The following is a 23,777-nucleotide window of genomic DNA, read 5'->3' as shown; positions in this document are numbered from 1 at the left end:
GCCAGAGTGCATTTGGCTTCCGCCTCCCTATTAGAGTAGCCTACTGTGCCTCTGTAAAGTAGGTCACAGAAGATACCCTTTTAAGATTAGTTTACTGTGCCTCTGTCTAGCAGGGACACAGAAGTGATACCCGGGGTAAACCTACGATCTTCCATCCACTCATCAAGATTCCTCTTGAAGAGAGTCAATGAGGGACTCTGCCTAACCTGGACTGGGATTTTATTCCAGAGTGAAGGGAGCCTCTGGGTTATGAATCTGTCCCTCTAGCATGTCCTATTTATTTCAGTGCTGAGGTTCAAGTCTCTCGAGCGCGTAGCTCGATGGGATTTGGATTTTCTGAGGTGCAGCATGTCCATTAATTCCGGGTTGGACATGGCTTTATACGTCAGGCACAGATCGCCTCTGAGTAGAGCTGGAGTTTCTTTAACCGGGCAGCATATGGAATCTGTTTGAGCCCTTTGATCCTCTTGGTGAGGTACTTTTGGGGTCTTTTCAGTTGCTGCAGGTGTCTGGTAAGGTACATCCCAAAAGGGGCATTGTACTCAATTATGGGCCTGATGAGGGATGAGTAAAGAGGCACGATGACCTCCCCTGATCTAGATGCGAATCCCTTCATGATTAGGTGGGCTACATAAAATGTTTTTCTAACCACTTTGGCCACGTGGTTGTCAAATGAGAGATTGCTATCAACTTGGGTCCCCAGGTCCCTAATTACTTCTTCTGTACTTAATGGATTACCACCTATGTGGTAATTTGTGGGCACTTTGTTTTTGCCAAAGGGGATGACTATACACTTTTTGGCATTTAGCTTGAGGCCATGGCTCTGGCACCAGTTGTCTGTTTCTATGAGGCCCTTTTGGAGGATGCTTGTGTCGGCTGGAGAGTCGATTATGGCGCCCAGTTTGCAGTCATCTGCGAACTTGGTCAGCCACAGTCCTTCCGTGTTGGCCTGTACCTCCGAGAAATATATACCGAACAAGAGAGGTCCCAGGATTGAGCCTTGTGGGACACCACTTGTAACTGGTTTGGAGTCTGACATGGCTCCAGCAATTCTAACCATGTGGGTTCTGTCCTTGAGCCAGTTTGCAATCCATCTAGTGACATAGGGGTTTTTATTTAAGCTGGTGAGCTTATGTATAATGCCCGAGTGGGGTATTGTATCGAAGGCTTTTGCAAGGTCCAGGTAGGCTGTGTGGACCACCTTCCCCTCGTCAATGGCCTTGGTGACTGTTTCAAAGAAATCAACCATGTTTAAGAGGCAGGATCTGCCCTTAAAGCCGAACTGGGTAGGATCCAGTGTCTGTAGGTCCCCAATATCTTTATTTATGAGGTCCATGATGATCCTTTCCATAGCTTTGCAGACCAAGCTAGTCAGGCTTATGGGGCGATAGTTTCCAGGATCCGTTGAGGCACCACCTTTATGGAGAGGGACCACTGTTGCTGTACGCCACTCTTTGGGCACATATCCTGTAGTAAGGCTGAGACTGAACAGAAGTTTTATGTTTGGGTTTAGCTCTTCTTGGAGTTCATGTAGGACGCAGCCCGGGACACCGTCTGGTCCCACTGATGCTGTGTTTTTTGCTTTGAAGAGGGCGGCTCTTACCTGAGCATCTGAGATGTCATGGGGGCAGCACTCTGCTGGGATAGATATTTGCCCTTTTGGTGGGGATGGAGTTTGCGCTGAACCTGTCAGCTAGGATGTTGGCAATGTCTGTGGGTTCAGTGTATTTTTTGTCATTTTGGACTAATTCTGAGCATATCTGGGAATTACCACCCAGGTTCCTAACATAACTAAAGAAAGCCTTGTGATTATCCTTAGTGTCCTGTGCAATTTTTCTCTCAAAGCTGGCCTTAGACAATTTTATGAGTGCCCGTAGTTTTTGCTAATACTGATCAGTGATGCCTTCCCTTTTTGGGATTTTGCTCTATCATTTAGTAGCTTCCTCCTTCTATTGTATAGTTTGTTTATGGCTGGGGTCCACCAGACAGGACATCTGCCTTTGGAGGATTGGGTCTTGGTTTTATTTGGGATTGCATGATCCATGCATTCCTGAAGGTGTTCATAGAATGCGTTTATAAAGGATTTTGCGGTCTGGGCCGTATTTTCCACAGGCCCGGGGGCTTTGAAGGATTCCACCTCGGTTTTGAGGAGTGTGAAACTTGCTTTAGAGAAGTTTTTCACTGTGGTTTTCTGGGCAGGGGGTGGGGTCGGGATGTGAATATCCAGTGAGATTAGTTTATGGTCCGATCTTACCAGTGAGGGATACACTTCTGGTCTGGAGCATAGAGTCCCCATGTTGGTGATGATCAGGTCCAGTATGTTTTCCCCTCTTGTGGGAGTGGTAACAAGTTGTCCATAGCATTTGAGTTTATAAATTCTAGGAACCTTTGGGCTAGGGTGTTGGAGCTAGAGTAATGCTCCCAGTCTATGTTTGGGTAGTTGAAGTCGCCCAATATAATGGTGTTTGGAGAGACCTTCATATTTTCCAGTGTTCTCAGGAAGGCCGAGTGGGGTTCCTGGGTTTGGGAGAGTGGTCTGTAGCAGGCTATAAACTGGAAGGCAGTTTTACCCACTGTTAGTTGCACATGGATAGTCTCTGATGCTTCGTGCTTTGCCACCAACCTGGAGGTGTGGGTATCTTTGATGAATATCGATTCTCCCCCCTTCTTTTGTGGTTCGGTCCAAGTTTTGGGGCCAAAAAGCATGGTATGAGGTATAACCTGGTAGTGCTGGGGTGCTCTCGGGAGCCCTGAACCAGGTTTCTGTTACTGCACAGATATCGATGTTCTCCATGCTAAGGAGAGTTTCGAGTGCGTGCATCTTGAGGTTTAGACTTCTGTCGTTGAGTAGCATTACTCTTAGTTTCTTATCCCTTGTGTTGCCTATGGAGGTGGGTTTGTCTTTTGAGCCTTGCCTAAAAAAGGCACTATGGGGGTAGCAAGAGCCTTTGCCAATATCCGAAAGCCCAGGGGTGACGGGTGCAAGCCATCCCTAGCGAAGCATCGTGGCTTGTCGAGCATATCATCCCAAGCTGACAGGCATTGGATCCCCTTTGAATGACACCAGTACTTAAGCCAATTGTTGAAATTGATCATCTTGTCTTCATATTGTGGCATCATTCTTGGTGAGGGTAAGATGCTACTCAAGGTCAGGGTCATACCGGCCTGGGCTACATGCTCAGAGAGCTCCTTTATGTCTCTTTTCATGTAGTCCAGGGAGGTACGTCTCAGGTCATTCACACCAGCATGGACAATGACTGAGTCATATTTGTACTTGCCTTGGAGTGACCTGAGTGCTTGTGTTATGTGGCGGATCCTAGCGCCCGACAGGCTGCTCACCGTGACCCTCTCCTTGTTCAGCCTGGTGAGCGGGCCGTCAGTGTGCCTGACGATAGAGTCACCTATTACAAGTGTATCAGGTGTGTTGTTTAGTCTTAAGGGCTGTGACTGTTTGGCACACTGGCTTTGTGAGATATGTGTTGCACGTGTTTTGTTTTGGGGTAGCGGTTGCTTGGGTGTCTGCTTTGGAGGTCTCTGCTGCTTAGGCAGATCTTTATTTAGAGCCTCCGAGTATGTTTTTGTGTGATTATGTGTTTGGTTTGCTGTTGTGGTAGGTCTATGTGAGACTGGAATTGTAGTGAGTGTGGTTTCCTTCTCCTCCTGACTGGTTATGCCAGTATGGAGTTGAGAGAGCTTAGCCTCCAGTTTGGCTATATAGTTGCATCTCTCACATGTGTTGGAATTTGTTGGGAGGAGGAGAGGGTTGTCTGTGTACATGAGGCAGTTGTAACATTGCCTCAAGATTCCCAGATTCACCAGCTGGACCGGAGAGGAGATTGACAACTGACCTTTGGACATGCTAGAATAATATTGGGAATTCCTTAATAATTGAAAACAAGGGCCAGTGGGGAGTGAGGGTGTAGTGCTTTTAATTTTTAGTGCTGACTTATATAATTGCTTTAGCGAGCAAGTGCCAGGTAACTTAAGTGCAATGTATTACAGGTAACTTAAATGCAAAAACGACAAACAGTAACTTTCTTTCAAGTGAAACAAGGAAATAAGTACAGTAAGCAATGCAGATATCACTAGTGATCCACAGAAGCACTGAGAAGCCACGTATTAGGTGTAATTAGTGTTCCAGGGAAATAACAAGCAAACAAACAACAAGCATATAAACAAAGCTAGATTCAGCAGGCCTGGATCTAGTCTATGCTACAGCAAACAAGGTGTACCAATTTCAGTAAGATACAGTTCAAATATTCAGGCACTATAAACCTTTAACCAGAAATTCCCAGCTCAGAAGGGCAGAGTCCAGCCTCTTCTCCCACAAGAGTGCAGACCACGAACCTTCTTAATGTAAAAATAACGGGCCTGAAGCCCAAGTGCTTAAACCAGAACTAATACACTTTAAGAATAACAGACACTGGGCTCTCAATCAGCAGTTCCCAACTTAGAAGGATGAAAGCTACCTGTCCTGCCACCACAGTGCATGCCACAAACCTTCCTAATGTAAAACAACTGGTCTGAAGCCCAAGTGCTTAATCCAAAAGACTTAGAATGATAGCTACACTTTAATCAAGTTACTACCAAGCAGTAATAAATACAAATGAATACTTTAGAGAATGCCTGGATTAGTGCTCAAGTTACACAAACAAAGCTAGATCCAGCAGGCCCGAATCCAGTCTATGCCACAGCAAACAAGGCACACCAACTTCAGTAAGAAGCAGTTCAGATATGCATGCACTATAAGCCTTTAACCAGAAATTCCCAGCTCAGAAGGGCAGAGTCCAGCCTCTCCTCCCACAAGAGTGCAGACCACAAACCCTCTTAATGTAAAATAACTGGCCTGAAAGCCCAAGCGCTTAAACCAGAATTAATACACTTAGAATAACAGACACTGAGCCCTCAATCAGCAGTTCCCAACCTAGAAGGATGTAAGCTACCTGTTCTGCCACTACAGTGCAGACCACAAACCCTCTCAGTGCAAAACAACTGGTCCGAAGCCCAAGTGTTTAAACCAAAAGGCTTAGAATGAGTTACACCAAGCAGTAATAAATACAACTGAGTACTTTTAAGATAATGCAAAAGTAAAATAAAGTAGGTAGAAATACAAGTACAGTAAAAGCAGATGAAATTTTTTTTTTTTTCTGAACAAGTGCCGAGATCAAAGAAACAGATTTGAGTGCTGAAACTAGAAAACTAGCTAGTTATAAGAAAAAAAAAACTAAGCTAGAAGGCTTCCCTCCAACACAGAAGGGCTTGGGGGCTCAGAAGCCTACAAATAGTCTATACCACTTAACAGGAAAGGCAGGAAACAAGCTTAAATTTTTATTTTTTTTCTGTTTCCCAGATGCTCTCTTTGTACACAGTAGGAGTGCCTGAAATCAGAATATGATCTCACTGCACTCAGTGAGCAAATGAGATGGGCCCAGAAGGAGTATCCAAACACAAATTTACAAGAGGGGCGGGCAGTTTCAAGGCCACTAAGATTAACACAAAAACAAAAACAGGGAGGGTGGGTGGGACTAACTGAAGAGCAGAGTCAAAACTTCCAGTTCAGTTAATATTCCTGCAACACAGTTAAAATCAATTTAACTACTGTATTTTTTTTTTTAAAAAAAAGTGCAGATAAAGGTACTTAAATTCTCTTATACGTCCAGTTGAATACAGCAAGTTCTTAGCCGGCCAAAGCTGAGGTTTTTAAGCAGAAAATATTTCACACTGTACCACTTAAATAGGCAAGGACAGGAAATCAAAGAATGTGGCTACCCCCCGACCTGTAATTACTAGCAAATAACAAAATTCAGCAAACACCGACTAACTTCCAGTTCAGTTAATATTCCTGCAACACAGTTAAAATCAATTTAAATACTGTATTTTTTTTTAAAAAGTGCAGATAAAGGTACTTAAATTCTCTTATATGTCCAGTTGAATACAGCAAGTTCTTAGCCGGCCAAAGCTGAGGTTTTTAAGCAGAAAATATTTCACACTGTACCACTTAAATAGGCAAGGACAGGAAATCAAAGAATGTGGCTACCCCCCGACCTGTAATTACTAGCAAATAACAAAATTCAGCAAACACTGACTAACTTCCAGTTCAGTTAATATTCCTGCAACACAGTTAAAATCAATTTAAATACTGTATTTTTTTAAAAAAAGTGCAGATAAAGGTACTTAAATTCTCTTATACGTCCAGTTGAATACAGCAAGTTCTTAGCCGGCCAAAGCTGAGGTTTTAAGCAGAAAATATTTCACACTGTACCACTTAAATAGGCAAGGACAGGAAATCAAAGAATGTGGCTACCCCCACACCTGTAATTACTAGCAAATAACAAAATTCAGCAAACACTGACTAACTTCCAGTTCAGTTAATATTCCTGCAACACAGTTAAAATCAATTTAAATACTGTATTTTTTTGAAAAAAAAAGTGCAGATAAAGGCACTTAAATTCTCTTATATGTCCATTTGAATACAGCAAGTTCTTAGCCGGCCAAAGCTGAGGTTTTTAAGCAGTTTTTAACCAGTTAGAAACTATTGTTGAGTCCCTGATAATGGAGAAGATATTACGTACAGAAAGAAACATTTCCCAACTATAATACAATAATAAAAATAATATATTCATTAAGACAACCATAAATTGACTTCAGTGGTGTGACTGTACCCTTCTACATACTGACAAGACATTGACCGTCAGTTTATCAACAAGTAACACCAATTAAATGCATCCAGCTTACTGAATCTCTCTTTACGTCTTACAAGAGTATAGTTGTCAAGAATGCAGAGTTCCTGTGTATCCTGTAAGAGCATACTTGCCTTTGCAGGGGACTTCCCTATACTCACATAATAGTTAAGGTCTTCACCTTATAAAGGTACAGGGTTTGATTCTGACCACAGTTTATTGGCTAGGCTTAAAATGGCCCTTCAAGGCAGTCAGCCCAGTGTTCACCTATGAGTACACTTGTCATTGTTTTCAGAGTCTAATCCCTGAAGTCTTGGTAAAGGTACATGCATACATAAAACTTAAGACTGCAGGGTGACATTTATAAGCTGACATGATTTGCTAAGAATGACAGTGAAATGGTCAGCATGGGATGTGCAGAACTGCAATTATTAATGATTAAAAGTTATAAAAAAATGACATTTCCATGTTAACATTAATAATGCAAAAATAAACTGATAATGTCATGTTGGGTGTATTCAAGCTTGGGTATCAGTAAAAAAAATGCATTAAAACGTGGGCAATATGAAGACATTTTGAGATGCACATGCGTTTTGATATAGGCAATAGTCATATCTGCTTTATTTTCACAACTGCATTCATTTCATAAAATCAGTGTGACCTACAGGTGAGCAAATGGTACAATATTATACAAAATGTTAAGGCACAGTGTTGCCACTGATATATGGCATCTAAACCAAATGATTTTGTAGATTAATACTGTTTAGAAATATTGTGAAATTATTATATCTATAATTTGCACAGATTTGGCAATTTCACAAATCAGCAGTATGCTATACCTCTAGCCATACATCACTGGAAAGCTCTTCAACAGGTGATTAACTGATATCCTGGATCTCGCTTATACACTTAGAGATATAACCTTTTGTCTGATCAAAACACTAGTATTTTTTTGCTAAGCAAAATACAGTTTCCTTTCATAAATCTGCAGTATAAAATCAGCATCTACAGGCAGACCTTTGATACTAACAAGCAGTGTATTTATTTATTGACATTTGTTGACAGTAGGGCCAAAGTGGGACATGGGGGTGTGTCCATTATTACACTGGCCACACCCTCTACCATGACATCACCACAGGCGTGGTGACAGAGATGCAGCTATGGGTACAACAGCTCACTGGCTGTTGGGGTGGCTAGCTGGCTGCCTGGAGTGGCTAGCTGGAAGGATGAATGTCTAGCTGGTTGGACGGATGTTTGGATGACTGGCTGAATGAATGGCTGGCTAGCTGGAGTGGCTAGTTGGATGAATGACTGGCTGAATGAATGGATGGCTGGCTGCCTGGAGTGGCTAGCTGGATGGGAGTAGCTGGATGAATGGCTGGTCACTGCAGTGGTTATCTGGCTGGCTGCTGGAGTGGCTAGATGGATGGATGGCTGCACTGATGCATGAATGGTTGGCTGGATGTACACCTCTCAACTGTACAGATTTTTACAGAATATCCATATTTTTGCCTCATATTTTTGTTCTGTTTCTAATAGAATTGGCTCTGTCTCTGGCTAACTTGCTTAGCTGTTTGCTGGCTAGCTCGGCTGTTTAAAAAAAAAAAAAAGTCATTGCTACTTTTCGTAGTGGCTGGAGAAGCGGTAAAACAAACCGCTCTACAGCACCGATCTTTGTAGGGCTCTTCCTGCCCCAGTCCCCACCCCCTTCATAAATTGCAGCCAATTGCTGCACAATTTAAAGCACCCGGACCTAACAGGGAACAGCTCTGCCTGCAGGTCCGAGTTGGTGATGTAACTGAATTGCCGTGAAAAAGCCGGAAGTAATTGCAGCTTTTCCATGGCAATTCAGTGCAATTGCAAAAGCTGGACTTTTCAGGTCCCACTGCTTGATACAGCGGGCAACAGGATAAGGTAGCTTAACCTGTGAGTGTCCCGCTGACAACGGGACGGGTAGCAACCATAGTTGACAGGGAACGTGCACTGGGCTTGAAACCCATTTTCAGTGGAGGCCCGGAAGAAAAGCTCCAAGTTACGTGAAAATCATTACATGAATTTGTAAGGAAACAATTACTTATAAAGCAAGTGAAATAATGCAGAAAACTATCTAAACAGCTCATATGTTGTAAAAAGGCACTATACAATAACAATGGAACATTATCATGTAGGTAAATTATACAGTTAGAAATATTTAACAATACACCTCAATTTTTTTTTGGGGGGGGGGTAGGAAAAGGGAAAGCTAAGTGTAGTGGGAAGGTAGAATTAAAGAGTTAAACTTAAAGGTAGGATATATATAGTTAGAATCTTATAGCTAGGTAGTGGGAATATGTAGATTATAGGTGGCATATATTTAATAACAGTATTAAAAGTAGAAAGTGACAGAGAAGAGAAAATGTGTTAAGATAGTTGTATAGATGTGCGGACTAGGATACCAAACATTAGGGATAACTCATATGGTATAACAGTATGACATATACACAAATATATTTGCTATGTGAAACAGTTTTGCTAGATTAAGGAGGCTGTGGATGTGTGTTGCATGTGCCGCTGGGGTTATCAGTGAGATGTTTTAGTTTTCTTTTAAAGGAGATTATGTTGTCTAATTCTGTAGCTGATGATGGGAGGGTGTTCCACAGCTTAGTTATGGAATGGGAATAGAGGAGGCTACCTGCGCTTTTACTAGGTTTTGATACTTTAAGTAGGTGTTTGTTGTTGGACCGTAGATTTTTGGATGGGTTGTAAGGTTCAATAATATTTTTCAGGGAAGGGCAAAACTCAGATTTATAAATGAGTTTATGGGCAAAGGTAAGTTGTGTGTAATGTAGGTAATGTCCAAATTCTAACTAGTTTAGTTCTTTAGTGGCCTGGCAATGGTGGGTGCGATTTGGTTGGGCTGATGCAAATTCTGCAATCTTATAATAACAGGACTGCAGTTTGTGTTGCAAAGAGTTGTGGAGATTGGTGAAGATAGGAGACCCATATAGTAAGGCTGGAAGGAGAAGATTTTTTTAAGTTTTATTCGGATGGATTTGTCTAAGTATTGTTTGTTTCTGTCAAGTTTGCCTAATTTGAAGAGAGTCTTTTTTACTGTGTTATTAATATGCAAGCCAAAGCTAAGTTTGCTGTCAATAGTAATTTTTAGCAGTTTGGCCTTATTTACTAACTCTATTTGGGTTTTGTTTATAGAGAATATATTAAAGTCTGTGGGAACAGGTTTAAATACACGGAAGAGTAGTGTAGATGAGTAGTGTAGATTTATTAGGGTTAAGTAATAGCTGTGACTGGTTTAGCCACAGTTCTGTGGATGTAAAGGCCTTTTGTGTTAATTTTTGGAGATCAGAGAAGTTATTAGTGGTACAGATTATGGTTGAATTGTCTACATATCGTATGGTAGCACAGTCGGAGGGAACATTATGTAGGTCATTTATAAAAATGTTGAATAGTAGGGGTCCTAAGATTTATGCCTGGGGCACTCCTATATTACATGGGAGAAAGCTACAGAGGTTATTCTACCATTTTATGGATTGCTGACTATTTTCCAAGTAACTAGTGAACCAGGTTTGGGTGGCATCAGAGCATCCTAGTGATTGCAGTTGCTGGATAAGTTTGATGCCGAATGCCTTTGACAGATCCAGTAACAGGATTGATGTAAGTAGGTTACTATCTAGGGCGTTATAGATGAAAATTGTGAAGGAGACTAGGGCAGTAATGGTACGTGGGATGGCCGAAAACCATGTTGTGAAAGGGATGGTAGGTTGTTGCTGGTTAGATATTCAACCTGTTTGTGGATGCATTTTTCCATTATTTTAGATAGAGGGAACAGTATGGAAAGGAGTCTAAAATTAGATAGGTCATGAGGGTTTCCACCTTTATGAAGTGGGGGGATTATTGATTTTTCCAGAGCTGGGGGACTGTGTGTTCTGTAAGTGATCGGTTTATAAGGATACTTACTGGGAAACCTATTGCCTTAGTACTAATTTTGAGGTATTCTGGGGGGGGGGGGGAGATCATCAGCGGATAAGGAGCCTGGTTTCAATTTGCCAAGTAATGTTATTTGAGAGGTTGCTACAGGTTGGAAGTTAAAGGATGGTGTATAGCCTACTGTATACCAAATAGATATCCTATTTTACATTGTTGTTATTCACGTCATTTATGAAACATTCTAAATCTAATGAAATATGTTTTCAACAGTAGATTTTGGGAAAACTCACAGGAGGCAAGTGGTTTCCTGGCTCAGAAGATTTTCAGGATCAAAGGTGTTAATTAGCCTCCTCCTGTTCAGGATTAAATTAGTTAACACTAATGATCATTTATAAAGTACGCCCAAACATACTACCACTACAAACAACAAAATTAGAACCATGATGTATGAGCTCTGCCTATTACTCCTTTTTACGGTACATTTAACACTTCTAAGCAGAACATAGTTACTAAACATAAGCATAATATATATTCTTCAGGTGTGATCCTACTTCCTGCAGAGAAGCTCCCTACTCAGCCATCAAATTAAATTATACAGAACAGATGAAGAAACACTTTCAGCGATAGTGGTTCACAAAGTTACTTTCATACCAGGCTTGTCTATTAAAAAAAGCAATGCTTCCTTCAAGTTTAGAGCATCACTAAATTAGACTGTTGGAATGAATGCTGAACATACTTCTCAAACTCAGAGCAAGAAATCTGGACGAAGCCTAACATAATGGGGGTAACACATGCCCAAAAATAGGGACACGTTTTAAATATTGCTCTTATAAAAACTTAGAAAGTTGCTATAATAGAATTTGTGTTAGAATGCATTTTCTGAAGGATATAAAGTCTGAAACTCAAATGCATATCATTATTTAGTGACTTTAATTCTTAGATCATTCCAGTGATTTGTAAAAAGAAAAGAAAAAAAAAACAGTTTTTATGAGGAATAGACCAAAACTAGGAGTAAAAAATCTGGACATTCTGCAAAAATCTGTACAGTTGAGAGGTATGAATTACTGAAACTGTAATGTGGTGGTCAATTTCTAGTAAGTAAACGTTCTGACCACATGCCTTCATCACAGTGTGGCATAAAATTTCTAGAATGATCCACAGCACATCTCGTAACCACCATAAGGAATTAGGAGGGCTCACCTGCTGAGCTGAAAACTTGTTCCCCTAACAAAGCGTAGTTTATCTAATGGCACTCCGATACTCTCTAACATGGATTTGATTACATGCTCATAGTACCGAGTCCGTAGTTCTAACAGCTCCCATGGGGCTTTCATGTTGTCCAGGTAAGCGTGCAAATCAGCAAAGAGAATAGTCACCTAAGTGTTTAAAAAAAAAAGTACATCAATATCGGCACTTTCCAATGAACAAAACATACATGTCAAGACCATAAGAATGCGACAGATTAACTGCTTTTCAGGCTATATTCATGCTGAGTCACTAATTTTAGCATCATTTTTTTAATAAATGCATTAGGCACAGAGCAATCAAAACATGGCCATACAAAATAATCCAAACATATGTAAACTTAGAGAAAAACATATACATAAAACAGACAAAAGTATAATGCACAACAAGGTACATACACTGTAACAAAACTGACAATGGGTATAGGTTCCTGGACAGTTTCCCAGCTGTCACAATCAAAAAACATTTAAATAGTGGAAAAAAAAAAGTTCAAAAATTTGGTCGGAATGAACTTCTGTTTTGCCTTCCTCCCAATGCTCGTTACTTTTTATAATCACAATCAAGTGACTGCAGAAAAGTAAGATGGCTACTGAAGAGTGAGCAGCACTTATGCATAGCTCTGCACCTGAAACAGGAGTAACCCACTGACATCCAGAGTAATACGACTGTAACTCCCACTGACATCCAGAGTAATACGGCTGTAACCCACTGACATCCAGAGTAATACGGCTGTAACCCACTGACATCCAGTGCAATACGACTGTAACCCACTGACATCTAGTGCAATACGACTGTAACCCACTGACATCCAGTGCAATACGACTGTAACCCACTGACATCCAGTGCAATACGACTGTAACCCACTGACATCCAGTGCAATACGACTGTAACCCACTGACATCCAGTGCAATACGACTGTAACCCACTGACATCCAGAGTAATACGACTGTAACCCACTGACATCCAGTGTAATACGACTGTTAATCATGGTTCAGTCCTTCCTAGGCAAACGTCCAAAAATCTTTCAAGCCAAATACAAAAGGGCAAACGTAAATCAATACTTTTAATAAAGGAAGATTTTTTGTACAAATAAAGTAACAAGAAGAAAAGTACAGTTGTGTACCTACCATAAATGTAGATGTTCGAGTGTATTCACTGTTGCAGTCATTACACTTGGGTTATCCTGCTGGCAGGCTACCCGCAGTCAGCCTGAATTCCAAAGTCCTGGTCCGGCGTCAGTTGCTGTTGCCTCTTCCCTGACGTCAGTGCGCCAGGGGTATAAAAGATGCAGCAGACGCCATTTTCTTCAGTTTTTCTTGCCCCAGATGTCAGGTGCCCCCAAAAGGGTAGGCTAAAAATATTACGATCATAAAAAAACATGCACATAACCTTCATCTACAAGCAAATACACCACATAGGTTGTATAGAATAGAGAAGTACAGATAAGTCCTAGCAAAGGAGAAAGGGGGATGGAGGGAGGGAAACCAGTACTGCAACAGTGAATACGCTCTAACATCTACATTTATGGTAGGTACACAACTGTACTATGTTCATCGCGTTTCATTGTTGCAGTCATTACACTTGGGTTGAATCCCAAAGCTGAGGTTGGGTGGCTGGGCCTAAATAGAATTAGGAGTGGCTATGAGGCCCTGCAGAACTGCAGTGACAAAGCCTGCTCTGGATTTAGAGTAAAGAGGTAAATGGTAGTGCTTTGCAAAAGTGTGCACTGAAGTCCAGGTTGCAGCCTCCAAAATGTCCTTGGTTGGTACTCCTCTGAGAAAGGCTGCTGATGTGGCTGCTGCTCTGGTAGAATGTGGCCTAATGTCCTTGGGCACTGATTTGCCATGTTGTGAATAGCAGAAACGAATGCAGTGGCCTATCCATTTTGAAATAGTCTACTTAGAGATAGCTTTTCCTTGTGAACCTGCAGCATATGCCACTAAGAATTGCTCAGTTTTTCTGAAAGCTTTAGTTTTGCCCAAGTAAAAGCGTAGCTGTCTGTGTATGTCCAAAAAATGCAGAAGTCTCTCCCCCTTATTCTGTGGGTTTGGATAAAAGGTAGGCAAATGTATGGTTTGGTTAAGAACCACACTAGACACTACCTTAGGCATAAATGTCGGGTTTGTCCCTAGAGAAACCCTGTCCTGATGGAAAATAATAAAAGGTTCCACAGCCATGAGTGCCTGCAACTTTGAGACTCTTCTTGCTGAAGTTATTGCTAGGAGAAGAGCTGTTTTCCATGATAAGTATTTTATCTCCCCTGTATTGGCTGGCTCAAAAGGAGGCAGTGTGAGTTTTTCCAAGACAAAATTGAGGTCCCATGCAGGTATTGGAGCTCTCCTTGTGGGTCTTATGTTTTTGGCCCCTCTGAGATACTGCCTTAGCAGTGGATGAGAAAAGATAGGTGGGTCCGTATTGTAATGAGCTGAAATGGCAGAGGCATGGATCTTAATTGACGAGAAGGATAGGCATTTGTCCAGCATCTCAGTTAGGTATTGCAAAATCTGAGGAATATTTGGTACCAGCGTGTCAATTCCCTGCGCCTGGTTCCAAGCACAGAATCTCTTCCATTTTTCTGCATAAGATTTTCTGGTGCTGGGCCTCCTGGCCTCCAAAATAACATCCATAACTGCTTTAGAGAGAGATGTGTTCTGAATGGTTACATTATCCGCCATGCAGCCAGGTTTAGGGTTCTGAGTTGGCTGTGTAGGATCAGATTGTTCTGCTGGGTCAGCAAATGAGGAATTAGAGGTAATGTCCAGGCTGGGCCTTGAGACAAGCTCTTTAGGATTGGGTACCAGTGCTGGCGTGGCCAGTCTGGGGCAATCAGTATCATTTTTGGCTTCTCTTGTCTGACCTTTAGGAGTACCTTGGGGAGGAGAGGCAGAGGAGGGAAGGCATATACTGTAAGGGCTTTCCAGCTGAATGAAAGGGCGCCCACTTTCCATGCTTGTTTGTGATAAGTCTGAGTGCAGAATCTCTGTAGCTGGCAGTTGTGAGGGGAGGCGAATAGATCTATGTCTGGGCATCCCCATTTCCCTGTTATCATACTGAAGATTTGTGGATCTAGTTTCCACTCGTGAGGATCCAGGAGTTTTCTGCTTAGTTCGCCTGCCAAAGTATTTGTCTTTCCTGGCAGGAATTGTGCTTGCAGGTGTACTTGATAAGTCAATGCTGTGTTCCACAAAGTCATGGCTTGTCTGCAGAGGGGGTAGGAATGTGTGCCCCCTTGCTCGTTTATGTACCACATGACTGTAGTATTGTCCGTCCTTACCAGCAGTTGTCCTGGATGAAGTAGGTCCTTGAAGGCTGTCAGGGCATTTTGCACAGCTAGCATCTCTTTTTGATTGATATGAAGATGCATTTGGCTTGCGGGCCATGTGCCCTGAATACACTTTCCTGTCATGTGCACCCCCCAGGCATAATCTGATGCATCTTATTTATTTATTTATTTATTTTATTTTACATTTGTTGACCGGGATAGTCCAGCTGGATACATATCCGTTTTCAGTGGAGGCCCGGGGAGAAAAGCTCCAAAGCACAGAGGTACAAGAGCACATATTCCAACAATACAATATAAGTTAGACATTTAGTACAATAATTGGAATAAAACATGTAATACTGGATAAGAACAATAAGTTAGAAAAAAAGTAACCCTGGGAAAAAAGGAGTTGATGAGATGGGTAGTAATGGTTATAGGGTGTACCCTTTGGAATTGGGTTACATGGTGGCAAGGCTAGGCTGATAGTGGTCAAGGGCATGAGATATTAGTCGGGGTTAGGACATGGGCAAAGCCATTGGGTTTTTAGTAACACTTGGAGGTGAGTTTTAAATTGGTCCAGAGTGGTCATTTGTCTAAGGTTGCTTGGGAGGGCATTCCAAGTCTTGCCAATAGAATTGGCATATAGAGCTTCCCCTCCTGAGTTGTTAGGTTTGATGGTCAATACTTGTATACTTTTGGATGACCTGAGGGACGACAGATTAGAATAGGAGGTAAGAATGTTATTTAGTGAGGAGTTTTATCAGGATGTTTAATGATTTTGAATGCCTCAGTAAGCTGGTTGAGTTTAAGAACATTGGGCAATTCTAACCAACCTAGTGTTCTTAGGTTTAGGCAATGGTGAGCGGTAGGGCATACCTGTGATAAATCTAGCTATGTGGTGATAGGCAGTAGATAGTTTATTAAGCTCTTTTGTGAAGGAAGGAGAATATGGGGAGGCATATAGGAGGGTGGAGAGGAGATGAGTTCGGGCGATGGTTAGTTTGGTGTGAGGGTTAAGAATTTCTTAATTCTGTACATGGACCAGTTTCTTGTTAAGTGTTTTGATGGTCAGATTAACATGCATGTCGAATCTAAGTTTATAGTTTGGTGTGGGTGACTGGAGAGATTTTGGTACCATTGTTGGCAGAGACAACAAAGGTTGGGGTTAGGTGCTGGGGATTGTAGACTGGGAGGAATTGCTGGAGTAGGGAAGAATAAAAGTAATTTGGTTTTGGTTGGATTGAGTAGGAGTTTTAAGTCTGAGAACCATTTTTCACTACTGAAAAACAGATTTGGGTGGTAGCTTGGAGGTTGGTGAGAGAGTCATCAGAACAAATAAGGGTGGAGTCATCTGCATATTGGATGCAGGTGGTTTTGGGAAGGACTGAGTGTAAACCATTTATGAAGAGAGAGAAAAGAAGGGGACCGAGGATAGATCCTTGAGGGACACCGATATTGGTGGGGAGAAGGTCTGAAATCGTATTTTGCCACTGTACCGCTTGCTTTCTACCAGAGAGGTAGGCGTTGAACCAACTTATGGTGGATCTGCTAAGGTTGAATGTTTCCAGTGTGAGGAGGAGTTGATTGTGGTTAACCATATCAAAGGCGAGGAAATTAATTTGTTATTCGATTGAGTCAACAAAGAGAGGAGAGCCGTGGTGGTGCTATGATGTTGGGAGTTAGATAGGAGATTATTATGGGTAAGGTGGGTGATAAGTTGTTTGTGAATGCAGCGTTCCATAATTTTGGATAGGGGGGACAATATTGCAATGGGTCTATAATTAGATGTATCAGTGGAGGGACCTCCTTTGTGGAGAGGAATGATATAGGAGATTTTCCAGATTGTGGGAATAGAGGCTTCAGAGATAGAGCGGTTAATAAGGATAGATACAGGGTAAGCAATGGCATCGGCTGCTATTTGTAGATATTTTGCCGGAAGTAGGTCAGCCGCTAGGGTAGTTGGTTTGAGTTTTTTTAGGAGAATGGATGTAGAAGGTGGAGGTGGGTACGAAGTTGAAGGTAGGTTGATTAAGATCCATGGGTGAGGTTGCGGCCGAGGGGGAAGAGGTGAGCTGGCTAGCGAGGGACTGGATAGTCTCAGTAAAAAAAGAATTAAAAGAGTTAGCTATCTCACTTGGATCTTTATCCATGAGTGTTGCAGGTGTGGGGGTGGAAGATTTGCCTGGGTGGAGGAGGTGGTTGAAGCCAGCCCAAAATTTTTTAGGGTTGTTTTGATGCTTATCTTGGAGGTGATAGAAATATTGCTTTTTATCGGATGTAACGGCTGCTTTAGTTGAGTTTCTAAGCTGAAGAAATTTGCTACGGTCTAGGGGGGTTTTAGTGGTCCTCCATTTGTTCCATGCCAGGTTTCTGAGTTTAATTTTATTTTTGTGTCATTAGTTAGCCAACCTGATTCTAATGGTATTTTGAGGAAGGTATCATTAAAATGGGAAACACTTTCTTCTAAGGAAGGGTTTTAGGATGGACCAGTCGCATGCTTTGGATGAAATTCTTGCTGTTCCTAACAAGTCTGGGGGGGTGAGTAATTGGACATTTGTGTTTTGTTATAAAGGTAATGAGGTGGTCACTAAGGTCGTTGGGGAGGTCCCCACGGTATAGTTGATAGGGTCCTTGTTTGTAAGGATCCAGTCTATGATACTGTCTTTGTTGGGTGTATCCAATTCTAGTGGGGAAAGAATAAGTTGGGAGAAACCGTAAGTTAATAGGAGAGGATTGGGATGAGAGGAGTATAGAGACCAGTCAATGTTAACATCTCCTAGAATTATTGTTTCTTGAGGATAGAAGGAGGTAAGCCAGCTGAGAGTTTGTTTTCAATGTTGTTTAAATAGGTGACTATGAGATTGATACTTTTTGGTTGTTGAGGCTTAATTTAGGGCAATCAATTCTTGGTTGTGGATTAATGGAGGTTGAGGATTTCTAGTGATGTTCAAGGAGTTCTTGAACCCTTTCTTGTAACTCTATCTGCCCTGAGGATGTTATACCCAGGTGGGATGATTTCCTCATCCTTAGTGATAGGTTTGAGCCAGGTTTCAGTAAGACACATGATGTCATGTTTAAGCCTAGGTCAATGGAGGGACCAGGGTTGGGGTGGATGTCACCATCTCTATTTATGGATCTTTTTAAATGGTCAAGTATTCTTTGGAGTTTAATTATTAGTATGAGGTGATCCCTGGATGAGGATGGGATTATTGTTAGAAGTTGGGTAAAAGAGGGATGAAGAGCTGCCTTGTTTCGATTAGTGAGCAGAGAAACTAGGAGGCTGGAGGTGAGAGTGTTAATGAAGGAGTTGTGTGGGTGGGTGGAAAGATGATTCTAAAGGTAGCCTTTAATGGTATGTAGGAGACTGTTACATTTAGTCTAAGGTCTGCTGTTTTAGTAAAATTAATTGTACAGGTAGAAAGTAGCTGAATGATAATTTCAAGTATCAAAAGGTTTGATTTTAAGTAAATAGTCCGCTTCGAAGAGAAACAACACGTCTATGGTCTTTCCGTTGCTGCCTGACACTAGACAGTATAAATCAATAGTGTGAGGAAGGTAGATTCTTTACCTAGGCAGTTCACTTAAAGATGTCTTGTGCTTTTGACTTGGGGGCTGAGAAGAAAGTACAATCAAGTTGAAATTCAAACAATGCACAAGTCACAGCTTAATTATACAGTTTGAGGTAAAAACTGTAGTGGTGTTGTTATTCTGTGTGAAACAGTAGTGAAATATTTATCACACAGCACTGATTAACTGTTTGGTGACCTTGGGCCTTTAGAGCGTGCTCTGAAGTGTGCACTGTAGGCAATGCTACAAATATAACAAATATAGAGCTTAAACATGTGCAGTAACACTTTACTCTGGTAGTCAAGTCTAAATGCAAAACATATAAAAGAGTTAAGATTGGGATGAGCGAGCTACACTAACAATACACTCACAGTTCAGCAGGTAAGTAAACTACTTAACAAACAAATGGTTGTTTAACTGTAAGAACAGAAAAATACATTCAGAGCAAGGAGATAGAAGCAATATGAGCGTGTTTCATCTGGCTGTTACAACTGTTCGCATTCAAACAATTCACTCAACAAACAAGCATTTGATTCGATAGTAAATATCTGAAACACAAATTAAAGCATGGCTAGCATTAATGCTCACAACAAACATTAGTTCAGTTGGAAATAACTGTTGAAAAGAAGATGAAGAAGGGTAGGAATCAACTGCAATATACCCTGTTACTCCAAGACCGTGGATGAGCAGAGGTCTGGTCGGTACTGATCACTAGACAAAATGACGAGGCGGAGATACCGCTGGTGTAATGAAACCTCGCTGATTACACTGATTCTAAAGGTAGCCGCCTTTAATGGTATGTAGCAGACTGTTACATTTAGTCTAAGGTCTGCTGTTTTAGTAAAATTAATTGTACAGGTAGAAAGTAGCTGAATGATAATTTCAAGTATCAAAAGGTTTGATTTTAAGTAAATAGCATCTGTTGTTAGTGTCTGCCTGGCAGTGGGTAAAGTGAATGGCTGTCCCTTGTTGTGGTGACAGGCCTGTGCCCACCATCGAAACTCCTGTTGCAGGCAGGGAATGAGAGTAATTACTGTTTCCAGGCTGTGGCAATGCTGAGTCCAAACACTTTTTAGATACCATTGTAGTTTCCTCATATGCAGTCTTGCATAGGGAATTAGTAGAATGCAGGATGTCATGTAGCCCAGAGTCTGCAGAATTATTCTTGCAGATAACTGGGTCTTTGTTGCCATGTTTTCGAAATACGAAGTCAGTTGCTTTTGTTTGTCTGGCATGAGATAAGCCGTCTTGGCAGTTGTATTTAAGCTTGCACCCAGGAATATTATCTCTTGAGAGGGCACTAGTTTTGATTTCTTTTCGTTTACTGTGTACCCTAGGCAAATTAGTAATCTTTTTACAAACGTCAGATGCTATGGTAGAATATCTTTGGTCTCTGCTTGAATAAGGCAGTCCGAGTAGGGATATATTTGAATTCCTCTGTCTGCAAAATGCAATTACTGGTGCCAGGCATTTTGTGAAGACCCTGGGCGCAGTAGATAAGCCAAAGGGCACTACAGAGAATTAGTAGTGCATTGAGCCAGCTATGAATCTGAGGTATCTTCTGCAAGATTGTCTGATTGGGACATGCAGATATGCCTCTTTGAGGTCCAAAGTTACAAGCCAAGCCTTCCTGTTCAGCATGGGCAGAAGCTGCTGTAGAGTCAACATTTTGAATTTTGGGACGTCCAGAAAAGTGTTTAGACTAGACAGGTCCAGATTTGGTCTCCAGGCTTTGTTCTTTCTTGGTACTAAGAAAAGTCTTGAGTAAAATCCTTGTCCCTGCTCTTGTTGTGGCACTGGCTGAATAGCCCCCATGTCCATGAGAGATGAAACTTGTTTTTGTGCCTCTGCCCATTGACTGAGTGGCAGGTCTGGCATACCTTTTGCCTTTGGAAGGGTGTGAAAGTGGAACCTGTAGCCCTGAGAGACTATATTTAAGACCCATTTGTCCAGGGTGATCTTGTGCCAGTTTTGTGAAAAAAGTGCTAGCTTTCCCCCTAAGGGTGCTGCCAAAAAATAAGTGCTTGGCATTGGCAGAGGGAAGTCATTGGGACTGTTTTCTATACGACTGTGATTTGTCTTCTCCGCTTTTGGAGGTAGAAGCACCCCATTATTTGGGCCTGTATGAGCCCTGGGGCTGTTGCCTGCCCCTGGGGCTGTTGCCTGCCTCTAGGGCATCTGAATCTGCCTCTTTGTGGTCTGTCTGACACTGGAAAGGACCAATTCTTAGAGGGCCAGTTCCTGCTAAATATGGGTGGCTGTACCTGTAAGAAATCCTTTACTGTCTGCATATATTTAGCTTTATCCTCCATTTTCTTCAACACCTCTTCTGCCTTAACACCAAACAAAGTATCATGCTGTAAAGGAGCATCCAATAATTTTGCTTTAACATGATCAGGCAGATTCTGTTCTTTTAACCAAGCATGCCTTCTAATAACAGAACCTGTGACAGCGTTGCCCTGCATGAGGCCTCCAGTGAATCATAGCCACATTGCAAAATATGTTTTCCCACTTGTTCAGCTGCATGCAATAAGTCCTGCAATTCTTTGTTCTCAGAACATTCACAATTTGTCAACATTTTTTGTTTCAACAAAGACATTAAGTATTGCTGATATTTAAGCATATGAAATTGACAATTTAAAGCCCTTACAGCCAAGGTAGCAGAAGTGTAAACCTTTTTCCCCCATCTGTCCAGAGCCCTAGAATCTCTATCCGAGGTGACAGGGTTTTTAGAAGTAGCAGCCTTGACCCCCTTGGGACCCTGTGAAATAGTTTCTGGGTCAGCAGCAGGGTTTTCATAAAGAAATTTATGGGAGTCTGGGACCCTGTAATATCTGTCCGGCTTAACAGGAGCAGGAGGTAGAGAGTCTGGAGACAGGCCGGACTCTGAAAATACATCATCTACTATGTCTAGAACAGGGGGAATTGCAAGAGGTCTGTGCTGAGGAAGTAAAAGAAAGTCTCTAAGCATTTTCTTAGAATCGTAATAATCTTGGCTCTCCCAGTGGAAATGCTCCCTCATGGTATGCAGGGTTTGCCCAAATGAGTAGTCCTCAGGAGGAGAAGCTGAAGGAATGGAATCTTCAGCATCAGAATCCTCATAGGGAGGAATAGAACATCCCTGTTCTGAAGAGGAATCGGAGGAAATGGAAACCTGATCAGAGGAATCATATTCAGTGTCTTGCCTAGGCCTCTTATCAGGAGGGGGATGGGAACCCCTGATCAAAGTAATTAGGTCTTCGGCCATTTTGAGCATCTGTTTCTTAGGCATAGGAGTCTGTCCTGGAGAATGCTGTACTTGTTTCCTTGTCTTTTAAACTGTTTTAGACTTTGTCTTGAATGCTGAAGTAGGCTTTATATAAAGTTGTGTAGGTCTGAAGACACCCTCAGAAGCCGATGCCTGCTCAGCGGCTCCAGACCCATCTGAGGGATTAATTTCCGAAGGGCCAATACCTTGAGTATCCAGAGGCCTAGTTGTCTCCATGTGGGAGTTGGAGGCGGCCTGTGGCTCTGAGGTAGCGGGAGTCAGGGGCTGCGAAAGCGCCTCACTGAGCACCGGTGAACCGGCAACTGGCCTAGAAGAGGCTTCGTCGGTTTTGAACCTCGGATGCCTATCCTTGTCTTTATCCTTGCGTTTTTTATGAATTCTGGTCGTCTGTTGTTCCGACGGCATTATATAGTTAAACCTTCTGCCAAAATAATGAAAAGCAAAATTGTACTGATGCTTAATCGTGCGTTGGTTAAATCGAGCACAAAACCGACAACTAGCAACGTCGTGGTCAGGGCCTAGACAAGGAATACAGTAAGAATGAAAATCCTTATGAGGTATTTGCTTCCCACAAGAAATACAATTGTTAACTTTTTCTGACATCGGTCTGGAGCAAGAAAAAAGTTTCCCCAATGGGGTACTTAGCTTTATTGAAGACTTCGGATCTGAAATTCGATTTAGAAAATCTCAGGAGTCTGCCGACCAGCACTTGCAAACTACTTTTGCTTCTGGCACCGCGCGGCAAGAAAGACTGGAGAAAATGGCGTCGGCTGCATCATTTATATCCCTGGCGCACTGACGTCAGGGAAGAGGCGACAGCAACCGACGCCGGACCAGGACTTTGGAATTCAGGCCGACTGCGGGTAGCCTGCCAGCAGAATAACACTGCCACAGTGAAACACGATGAACATCTACAATAGTCTTCTCAAGACAGAGACAATTCCTACACCACTCAATGGGCCAGTCTGCAAAAGACTTGCTCTCGGTACAGGTGACTAAATCTGATATAAGGTCTATGTATAAAGCAGATTTACACCAATAAGTCACTTATACAACAAACAGCAAACTTTTTGGAATCTGGGCCAATGTGTCTCAAGAAACAAATTTATAAAAATACAAACATTTAAAACAAAATACTCTGCAATCTTTTTAAAAAAAAAGAGGCAAATGAATACTAACAGAAAAAAAGGCTAGAGTCTGCTGAAGACAAAATGGAACAGAACTTTGCAATAGAAAAATTAAGATCTGCCTTACAACCTATATACCAGGCAGTTGATAGTCTCCCCAGTAAAATAATTGCTATGAATAACACTTTTGTCAAAAATTCTAAAGATAACCGACCACTTTGAAGACAAAATCTGCAGACTTGAAAAAAGCACACAGGACTGCACAAAAAAATAAATAAATAACTAATGTTAATGAAAAAAATGATAAACATAGAAGCAAAAGGCAGAAAAATATAATAACCCTAATCAAAGGTGTACCAGAAAAATATGAACAGCCTAAACTACTACAGCACATTTTACTAAAATAACAAATTTCATCAGCAAACATACATGCAAATAGAACAAGCAAGCTCAACAATTAGAAAAGGACTGAATTAAGATACACCTACTGGATGTTAAAACATTAACTACAAAGGCACTCCAGTCATAAATAATGCAACCAAATCTAAAAGTGACTTTACATGGAAAGGATAAATTACACATTCCACAAGACATTTGTTTATCTTAGCAATAAAAATAAAAAAAAAAATACGCTTGTACCTTTCTTGCACTTGCATAATTCAAAACAACATATATAACCTCCAAATGCATTTTCATGACAAGTT

General features: G+C 41.6%; 1 protein-coding gene across 1 annotated transcript in view; it reads right to left on the bottom strand.

Moving 5' to 3' along the window:
* The window catches only part of LOC122792203 (tyrosine--tRNA ligase, cytoplasmic-like), a 480,316-nt gene that overhangs the window by 332,632 nt on the left and 123,907 nt on the right, over positions 1 to 23,777 (bottom strand). Inside the window, exon 4 of the mRNA XM_044059934.1 lies at positions 11,805 to 11,980. Coding sequence (XP_043915869.1) covers positions 11,805 to 11,980 — 176 coding nt within the window. The remainder of the gene's footprint in view (positions 1 to 11,804; positions 11,981 to 23,777) is intronic.

The sequence above is a fragment of the Protopterus annectens genome, chromosome 1.part2 (assembly GCF_019279795.1).
Source record: "Protopterus annectens isolate FY-2018-M chromosome 1.part2, PAN1.0, whole genome shotgun sequence".
NCBI classification, from domain to species: Eukaryota; Metazoa; Chordata; order Ceratodontiformes; family Protopteridae; genus Protopterus; species Protopterus annectens.
Note: the sequence above shows the minus strand (reverse complement) of the source record. Positions and strands in the feature narration are given on the sequence as shown.